The sequence below is a fragment of the Sipha flava genome, unplaced genomic scaffold (assembly GCF_003268045.1).
Source record: "Sipha flava isolate LNK unplaced genomic scaffold, YSA_version1 113_pilon_pilon, whole genome shotgun sequence".
NCBI lineage: Eukaryota > Metazoa > Arthropoda > Insecta > Hemiptera > Aphididae > Sipha > Sipha flava.
The window spans coordinates 565,060-576,068 of NW_020271732.1; the positions used below are offsets into that span (position 1 = coordinate 565,060).

The 11,009-nt window shown below is 30.0% G+C and overlaps 1 protein-coding gene across 2 annotated transcripts; it reads right to left on the reverse strand.

Moving 5' to 3' along the window:
* Nucleotides 1-3,284: 3,284 nt before the first annotated feature.
* On the reverse strand, nt 3,285-10,438 carry LOC112689991. Of its 2 annotated transcripts, none has more exons than XM_025563885.1 (2): nt 10,259-10,438; nt 3,285-4,440 (listed from the first exon to the last, which is right to left on the reverse strand). In XM_025563885.1, exons 1-2 carry the CDS (start codon nt 10,361-10,363, stop codon nt 4,225-4,227), a joined length of 321 nt encoding a protein of 106 aa, XP_025419670.1. In that variant the 5' UTR covers nt 10,364-10,438; the 3' UTR covers nt 3,285-4,224. The 2 variants fall into 2 exon arrangements, with proteins under 2 accessions (XP_025419670.1, XP_025419678.1); XM_025563893.1 differs by lacking the exon at nt 3,285-4,440 and adding an exon at nt 10,096-10,179.
* Between the last annotated feature and the right edge of the window lie 571 nt (nt 10,439-11,009).

Here is an 11,009-nt window from a genome sequence, read left to right on the forward strand (position 1 = left end):
CTATGGTTTCGCATACATAGATCGCACATAAAAGTAAGTAAGTAGTTTTTTTTTTTTTTTTTTTTTTTTTTTTTTAACAAATGTTCAATGAAAAAAAAATTATAATAATAATGAATAATAAAAATATAATAACATCGCATAATAATCGTTTTAAACTTAAAATAATAAGTTGATATAACAAAAAAAAAAAATAATAATAATAATAATAATAATAATAAATAAAAAAAAAACATAAACATGACACGTGAAGATATTCATGTTGCTTTTACTCCATTCGAACAATTGAAAACACTCAAAACGCGCTAGTAATATAATTTTAATAATAATAATAATAATAAAAATAATAGTGTACACTACGGCTATTTTGAAATTCGCGTTGTATATAGTCTTATAATATTGTTCGGATACTAGACGGTTACGGTGTAAGTTAGGGTGGTCTTTATTTTTTTACTTAAGAATATTGTTGCGATGACCCCTTAATTTTATTCTATCTACTGAAAAAATATTTGTGGTAAAGTTTGAGCATGATAAGTCAACTCCTTCACGTGTCCAAAAGAGACTAAAGTTTTATGAAAAAGTGCGAAATTTTAGTTTTTTTAATATATTCACTTAATTTTTAAAGTTATGCAAAAATTATTAGAATATTTACTGTGGCAATTAATGTTTTCTAAAAAGAAGGTATATTGGTACATTGTAATAAAGTTGGTGGTTTTTCGTAAAATCAAGAATAATCATTCAAAGTTAAGTATGAGGAAAATTGTTCAACTTTTAGTTTTTTTTTTACTTTTATTCTTTTTAAATGTTAAGTGTTTAGTGTTTTTAATCATTTTAATAAAGTATGTTACGAAAACCAATATTTCTAGTCGGTCCGATGAAAAATCAAATAACTGGTAGAAAATTGCCCCCTAAGAGAGATTGTTTTTAACGTTTTTTCTATAACATGTGAATAATTAATTTGAGTTTATATGAAAGTGCACCTCTTGTTATTGATGAATGTTTGATATTTTGGAGAAAAGCACGTATCGTTCAAACTTTATCATAAAATGTAAGCAATTATACGAAGATTTACGCAGTTTAGAAAAACATAATACTCAAACAAGTGAATTATACAAAAATAGGGAAACCACATTTAATGAGGATTTAAATGATTTTTTTGATATCGCTGCAGCTAACGTATTAAATTTAATTAAAATAAAGAAAACGCAGCATTTTTAATTGCTCAGAAAAAAAAAGAACGTTTCGGCTGTACGTTAGGAATTGAAATGAAATAAATAAAAGCTGAAAGAAATAAAATTATAAGAATCGAAAAAGCAGCCCAAAATAAAGAGCGATAACTTTCAGATATATTGAATTTATATAATTTATATTTATTTGTTTACATAATTTTTATTATGATCTAAAAAATATACAATACACAATGTAAAATTACCCTAGGTTTGTAAAAATTAAAAACTGATAATCTTTGCTGTGTTGTACTAGTAAATGATACAGCCGAAAGAGGGATTAAATTAATGGAAGAATTTAACGACAAATTGACTAAAAACGAACATCAAAAACAATTTGTGCTATAGCTACCTATTACTTATATTCTGTTTTTAAAAATCTTTAATAAGCATTCAATAAAAAAATGTATTTATAATTATGTTATTTTTTAGACAATTAAAGATTCTAGAAAAAAATACCCAAACTATAACAAAAAAACTTTGTAACAATTTATAGAAATGGTTCTTGACTTTTATTTTCAACTAATATTAAATATAGTATAAAGTTAATGTATATTATACCAATAATTATAAATTTAAAAACCCTTTATAAAAGAAAAATTATGTGTCATAATGGTATTTATTTAAATTATGTATGTGGTTTTATATTTTTAAAAAATACAGGTAAGAACCTAAAATATGAAAAATTTTCTTAAAAAAATTTTTGGTGGGTTTTTTTTAATTTTACGAAAAACCACTTACTTTACAACAATTCATCATAATAGTTTTTTTTAGAAAATATTAATTGCTACAGTAAAGATTCCTATGAATTTTGCATAACTGTAAAAATAAAATAAGTATATTCAAAAAATTCAAAATTCACCCCTTTTATTGAACTTTAACCCTTTTGGGGCACAAAAAAGGGGTTGAAGTATCGCGCTCAAACTATAATATAATACATATTTATAACATAAATAATAATATACCGAAGAACAAAATTTAGGAATCATCGTAATTAAATATAAGAAAAAAAAATTGACCTCTATAGCTAAGGACCACCCTAGTGTGGGTGTAACAAAAAAAAAATTATAAGATTCCGGGAAATCCCCAAATATCTCGAATCGGTATACTATCATTATGTGTTATGAATTCGAGTATTGATAACTCGAATTTCGGTATGTAAAAACGTTAATTGAAAAAGTTGAAGGTGAGATACTTTTTAGGTAATTATGACGAACAGAAGACTTTATTTCAAGTAATTTTCCCATATTGTAACGATTACACTCATGGGTATTATAACTTAATCGAATTGTAGTTAATGGATATAAAACGTGTTTTTTAATGTAAACATTTCAATTCTAACATTTTACTTAATAAATACATAGTAATAGCTTACTCAGATTTGTTTGCATTTAAAACGAATTTCGAATCATGTAGTTCGAAAAATATGTTGAGACGAATTAATTTGCAATCTCCCTTGGATGTCGAGTTGCCGATGCGTTTACGCGAAATTTGATTTTGACCAAGCAGCAAATTGGTCAAAAAAAAATATGCAAAGCGACGTATTATTATTATTATTATTATTATTATTATTACACTGATTTTCGACGATTACGGTCGAAACGTGAACTCTTAAACAGCACTTTGCGTTGGCGCGCATGTACGCAACGTATATATAAATATCGTGTCGATATTTATTTTAATTTATGTTGTTTTTTTTGTTTTTTTGTTTTTTTGTTTTTCGTATGTACGAAGATTTACGTATAAACAATGCGTTTCAATTTTCATATGTACAACTGTAGTTTACACACCGACGAGTTGCAGTCACTTGAAATCCTACTCAGGTCCAGGACAAGAGTCGTACAGCGGTGCGTAGCGCGTAACAGGTACATACGGATGTACGAAGAGGTTTCGACGATCGGACGGACGCCGAAAAATGAAAAATGCTTTAATCCTTACATGTTACGTATAAATAAGAACGTTATCCTATAGGAGTGCTACAAAATATTATTTTCACAGCTACACAAGCGGAGTAATAATGGTAATAATAATAACAAAAACATCAACAACAATAATGATCGCGGTAATAATATTCATCAGCGTTATACGGCCGTAGGATATTACGTACAGGTCAGCGCGTAATACAAATCGGTGTGTAACATTATCAAAATATTATAAAGGTATTTCTGCAATAATGTATGCGCGGGATCGTTGGAAAACGCAACGCGTATAATTATCGTCTGTAATAACATCACGTAGCACACAATAAATTATATTAAGCACTACTTATATACATCGTAATAGCGTTTTTGATATTATTATTATTATTATCGTGTTAAACGTATTTGTGTGTTCTGCGCAATTTGTTTCCTATAGAGAATCGCGAGCCAATGCGAAGGGGGGCGTGCGCGAGACGGCTTTCGTAGAAAATATTCGTACCGGGACGTAGGCATTATTGCAAACGGCACGTTTACACACGCGTTTCGCTATTATTATTTAAATTTAAATTTTACTTATGTACATTAGCGACGAAACGGCAACAGCACCGCAATAATGGTACGATGCGAAAAAAAATCGTCTCGTCGCCGAACGATCTCCGGACATGAATATTTACGAAACCAGTTTCACGAACCGAAATCGCTGTACCGCCGAAACGTTGCGGCGACGAACACGCGATCCGACGTTGTGTATGGTGCGCTCGACAACAGGTGTTTTGAGGTCGGAACGCGCGTCGGCCAGGTGAGAATCGGGTCGGTGAATTTTTTTCTTCTTCTAGATTTCGCCTCGTCCACCCCATTTCGGAGGGGCTGCCGTCGTCGTCATTACATCTACTACTACTACTACTACTACTACTACTACTACTATTACCACTACTTACACACACATAAACGTAAATATGTATAACGTACACACACACACACACACACACACACACACGCGTATGTATCGTAATGTTAAAAACGTTATTTCACGGTCCACGGTCGAACGTTGCGGACAGCAACAGCAGCAGACCGGCGGTCAGCTAAGCGTGGTGCCTGTTGTGCTCCCGGTCGTCCTGGTGGTGCAACGGGTTGACGGGCCGCAGTCGGTCGTGCGCCCTCTCCACCGCGATGTCCAACGCCCGGCTCGGCTCCGGCCGGCGGTGATGGCTGCCGCTGCTGTTGCTGTGCAGGTTCACCGGTTCCGGCTGCAGGTCCTGGTTGAACAGCGGGAACCGGCAGTGCATGGGCCAATCGCTCTGCAACACACGACGACGGGCGTGCCGTTAAAACATCGTAATAATCTTTAAATCGGCGTTGTCATTACGATAATAACGAACACCGATCGCAATTGACAGTTAAAAATGTGGGTCTCGATAAGTCGAAATTCAAGGGAAATGCAATTTTTTCGATTTATCAGGGTTCCAATGTATTATATAAATACACAAATTTTTGATTGATAACGTATAAATCTAACATGAACGTATTGCAATCATTTTGACAGTGTTAGATGTTATCGTTCAATATTACACTAGTAGGAGCGAAACTAAAATATTATTTCCGTTTTATATACACCACTGCATTTGGAAAACATAGTTATATATATTGAATTGTATAAAAATATGGACCTCTTTTAACGATTTCGAATAATATCTAAACTATGTAGCGGCACCGAAACCAAACAATTCAAGTAGTGCAAGTGTTCACGAAACGAGATGAAATCAACTCACGATTTAGATCCTAACAATATTTGCATTAAATGAACAACGTTGTTAGATAAATAAGCCGGGTAACGAGTTTATTACCAACCGTGTTTGTTTATAATCCACAATACCACAATAATTCGCATCCATCGCCGAAATATTATTCAGAGAAAGGGCATCTGCCCTTATACATTATTATTTATAAGCCATTGAAATTATGTACGCATAGATTACGGTTACGACCACAGAAGTCGGTGTTCGATTTTCTCTGCGTCGTATCTACACCGCCGTGTTCATCTGCTCATACCTATCGCGCGTGTAAACGAGTTTTATTATTTTTTTATGAAATCGTCGGGCTCTTGTTAATTTGACGTACTCGTATGCATAGACCGAGTGAACGAATATCCCGTGATTATCGTTAACAAATCAATATTGAATATGATATTATTTCCACGACTGCAGAAAAATACACCAAAGGCATGCGCGGCGACGCGTACATTGATGTATGAATATATTACGTGCATAATGTGTACCACGTGTGCGGCTGTACATGCGACGTTGTACCACGTATCGTAATTCGTCCCCTCATCGCGTGCATATAAAACACGTGTATATGGATTATTCATTGTTATAAAATACTCATACACCGTACGACGTTAGGGTCGAATGAAGTTCGTTGACGCTCTAACGAAGTTAAACACGACGACCGCTCCTGCAGTACAACGATATTCCAGAGGGGACCGTATAAACTTTTGTACACTCGCAAAAATACGCCCACGCATAGTATGCGTTCATATATTTTTTTAAATCGGTTTATCGCTGTTCTGTCGGTAAAAAAAAAAACAATGTACGAGAAAAAAACAATAATAATAATTTCCCGATACAAATGTCAACAGTCGATTTACGCGAACATTGATAACGGCATGGCTCGACGGACAAAGAACCGAGTAATATATAAATAACGTATAAAAGATGAGAAGTAGGATAGTTCAGTGTATGTTTCTAACAGTGGCGGTTTTGGGGGTGAGGCGCCGCCTCAACTAAAATTTTTAAGTAAAAAATACTGAAAAGGTATATAGCCAAGAGCTCACCGAAGCACATATTTCGATGATAGTTTTTAACGTTTTTATGATATTATTTGAGAAAAATATCTTTTTTTTTTTGCCAAACCTTATAATGTATACCTATTTTTTTCGTGTTTATAATAAAAAATAGCAATAAGCCCATAAGAAATGCATGAAACAATTATTACGTGAACAAACCATGGTGTTTCAGCCGGCGGCAATGTTCCGATGACGTCGATAAGCACTGTCCAACGTCTCTACTTGTATATATAAATTACACACGCATACGTACACAAATGCACGCGACTGTAAAACAAGTAGAATTACGCATGATATGCGTAGATTATGATTACGCGAGACTCGATTAATATTTATTTAAAATAAACACGGTATTCTATTATGGATACTATTATGGTATTATGATCAGCCCGCAGTTCAGCGTAAACACTTAGAAACATTATCAGTTGTTATTGTTACAGCCGGGAGTCGGGACAGCCCTGGTTAAACCGTTGTACATTGTAATATTAATTTATATTTCTCAATTGTGTTCTGTTCGAATCGTTACTTATAATTTGCATACAATCATACTTGTTGAGTTTTAAACATATTATCAGTAACTAAGTTAAAAATATCAAACTAGCAGTCAATAATAAATTATTTACTACGAAAATTACACCCTCTACAATTTTATGTCCGCGGATAAAACTCCGTCTTCCTTCCTCAAGTTCCGTCTCTAGTCATGATGAAAACAGTGATTAATTAAATAAAAGTAATTGTAGAGAATTGTTTGATATGCATATTATTAGTTGTTCTCAAGAAATAATTAATTAAGTGGTTACCCTTACAAAACTTCCAAAAGCTACAAAAAATTAATTTAACAATCAATCATATTTTAAAATATTTTATGAAATAATTAATAATATTCTAATGCAATTAAAAACTAGATTTCAAGATACAAATAAATTACTTTTTTACAGTTAGCTGAAGTAACTAAAATTTAAAATATATTCTTGTACATTTCCTGAAAATGCTTTAAATAATTTTTACTTATTCTAATATATTTTATAATATAAATAAATTAAAAGTTGAACTAGAGGTTTTATATAGTGATATAAAATATTAAAATCTATTACACATATATGAAATGGTTAAAATGATTGAATAAGTTGCATTGAAAGACATTTTACCTGAAACTTATAAATTATTTATTCTTATTTTAACCATACATCAAATAATGTATCAAATTAAAGAAGTTTCTCTTGTCTTAAAAGAATTAAAATTTATTCTCGAAATAGTATTTCATAAGTTCATTTAAGTTTTCTTTCAATACTATAAATTGAAAAGTCCTTGATTTATCTACTTTAAGAAACTGAATCATTTTACAATAATATTATAAACATATATGCTAGTAAAAAATATAGGAGTATACATTTAACATACAAATCATAATAATTTAATTAAGTTTCATTTAAACTAATAGTTTTAGAACTAAGCATACCTTCTTTTCAGAACTACTGAATTTATAAAATGCTCTGTTTAGTATCTATTACTTATTATGTTATTTACTATATGAAATAGGTATATCAATAGTATGTATACAATTATAATTATTTATTTGTATATAAATTCCATTTACTGTAAATTCTAAGGTTGATTATTCCAATCAAAATTAGTAAAAGTCGATGGACAGTAGGAAATATTTCTTCATTGCAGTCAATTAAAGCTTCCATAGCATTTTTAGGATTTTTTGTTTTTTATCTGTTAATACCATATTGTAAACTCACTAGTTGCAGATACTTCATCAGCTTCAATATCTGAAGAATATGTCTTTAAAGGTTCTTTGAATTTGGTCTCATTTTTTTTCATTTGCATTTATTAAACAAGTAAATTGTTTTAATAATCACTTATGGTTCAAAATTATGTCATAAAGTCGTTCACAAAAATTATAATACATTCTTGCAAGAATGTGTGTGGAGTTTCTTCTTGTTTTAGAGAAAAAAGTATACTGCTTGCTTTTGAACATGTTTCTTTATCAAACCATGTTGAAATAATTTCTAAAGAGTCAATAATTGAACCAAAAAGTTCCAAAAATATTAATATTGCTTCATACCATTTGATCTACCTTGTTGGTTATAAAGTTTTCAATTTAGTTTTTTTTGAACTGCAATTTGTTCAACAGAATTTTGCAAAAAATCTTTTTAGGTGTGTTAAAAAACTTCAAGTGTCTGAATAATTCCAGCAGTATTACAATTTGATTTTACATCACATGCATCAGATATAGTTAAGTTTAATAAATGGCTACAACAGTGTATAAATAATGCTAATGAGTAAAATTGTTTTATTATTGCTTGCACTCCATTGAATAGCCATCGCATAGCAGTAACTCCATCATATCCTTGGCTTCTAAATAAATTTAAGTTAATTCTTAAATTTCTAAGACATTCAAGCAAAACTTGAGCTAAACATTTTCCACTTATATTTGTTACTGGTACAAATTGAAGAAAATTCTTTCTTATTCTTTTGGTACTTTTGTCAAAATACCTAACACACATAAAAAATTGTTCTATCCCAGTTACATTCGTTGTTTCATCCGCCAAGATTGTAAAACAATATTCCTGGTTAACTTTAGTAACAAACTTCTTAGTTACTAAACTGTTTATTATATTTATAATTTCATTTTGTATATAAGGACTGATGTATGTTGCCTTTTTTGGAAGATTTTCAAAAAAAATTTTTAATTTAACTGCTATTCAAAAGACCATAATTTAATATAACTCTGGAATTTCGCTCATATTGAAAAGAAATAAAAAACTTAAATTAATAGTACTACTTACCTATATATCCCTCAAGAGCAATACCTAATTGACCATATAGTAAAATTGTTTCTATTATTGACTTAACATTTTTCTATAATTTTAAATTTCTAATTTTAGTTTAGAATCAAGTTTACTTATAGTTAATCAAGTTTATCAATACTTTCTTGTTTATTTACAAATACAGACAAAAATTCAAGAGCTTTTAAAGTGGCAGTAATATGATAGTTTGCTTTTTGATGGGTATTAAATATTTCTACAGCACAATGCCAAATGCTAAATTTTTCAAAAACAAGTTGACCGAGTTTTTAAGTGATGACTTTTTTTGGACAAAACAACATACAATACTTACAAAAAGTACTGTCACAAACTTCTGAATAAGCAAACCATTTCCATCTATGAAGCCAATTCATTTGAAATTTAAGATTTCTTTTACCGCTACCAAGAAATTTAAATGATGTATCAGGATTAAAAGTGTTCTTTAAAATATTATACCAATGAGAAGAGTTAATCATAAAAAATAAAACAAGCAATAAGCGTTCAGTATAACTGTATCACTGATATTACATGACTACAGAATTAGATGCAATTAAAATAGTTTTAAAAGTATACCAAGATTGTACTATGTGAATGTAATCATAACAAAACATATAATATAGTATATGCACTTCACAGAAAATATTCATTATTTTGATAGTTTGAATGTATCATACATTATAACATATTATATATATATGGTATATAATATGTGCAGATTAGCAAAAATTACAAAAAGCATAATATAATTATTTTAGAGTTATATTATACATTTTAATTATGAAGCAAATGTATTGAAAGTTGCAAGGTGCAAAAAAGCATTATTTTGATAAAAAATCTGAAATATAAATCATAGTTTAATATCATAATCACTTACTAAATTCATACATAACAATAGTACAATAAACAAAGTAAAACCATAAAAGTGTAAACACGTTGTATTACATGCACTTATGTCATATTATACCGATTAATATATAAATATTAAATACTTAATATTTTATAACTTAATTAATTTCAAACTTAGAATCAAAAATATTATTTTACAAGGTAATATCTAGGTGTACAAGTAAATATATTTTCTACCCGAGACGTGGACTGTTCGAACTGACCAATAAATAAACCAATAACTATTTGTATAGGAAAAATAACTGTTGTAAGAGCTACTGGTTCAATCTTATAAAATTTAAAATTTACACAAAATATACTAATAAATGCAAGTAAATATTTTATTTATATTATAAGTCAAGTATTTACATGACAAATTTTATAATATTAACTAATTTATTATTTACATTGTGCTATTCAGACATAGATTATAAATGTGATTGCGATGAGATTAATGCAGGTTCAGCTAACGATACTGCCACTACTGTTTCATTCTTGTTAAAATTCAGTCATTTAATTGGTATAAAATATAACAGAATCATTTTCTACTTTTACAAATTTAAAACCACTTACGAATAAGCCATTTTGACTGAGATTATCAGCTTGTAATCTAGGTGTTTTTGTGCAGTATGGTAAAGTAGTGTTTTTTCGTTTAAGATCTCTCTTGGTAGGATCCATAATTAATTACAGTTGAAACTCAAAGGTGTACTTGCAAAACTACGAAAAAATGTTGAACTTATTGCATACATTCGACTTACGAAGATATTTCATTGATTAGTTTTATTTGTTATCACGGAACTGATATGCGTGATAACGTTCGGATGGATCGGTTGGTATTTTAAGTTTTACGTTATTCCGTGGTTTTACAGTAGTTCATCATGATAATCAATAATGATGAAGTTGTAATAATATATATTTCGTTTTGATAAATATGTGTACATCACGGTTTACGATGCATATTTATCTTCGTGAGACATCAGATAAACGAGTCATAAACGGCTGGGGGAGGGGGTGTTACTACACCTGTAACACCCCACGATTTTTGCGTCTTTTCAGTAATTTTTTTCTTTTTTATTGGCCACAAAGAAAATCTTATGAACAAATTTGTACACAATTTTTTCTATGTAGTCTAATGCAGTGGTTCCCAAACGACAGGTTGCGTTAAATTTCAAAATATACATTTTTTTTTTGTTAGAAAAATAAATATATACATTTTATGTTTGTCGGCCCATCGATCCATTCCCATTCAAGTCGTATAAATACGAATAATACGTTGTGTTTACCATCAAAGGGGGCCTCGCACGCTTTTAATTAAATTCCTTTC

Bases quoted from the DNA above. Each gene is read 5' to 3' on its own strand.
- LOC112689991 (XM_025563885.1), bottom strand. From the start codon at position 10,363: ATGGATCCTACCAAGAGAGATCTTAAACGAAAAAACACTACTTTACCA. The intron at 4,441-10,258 runs GTAAGTGGTTTT...CGTGTGTTGCAG, and splicing joins TCAGTCAAAATGGCTTATTC to AGCGATTGGCCCATGCACTG.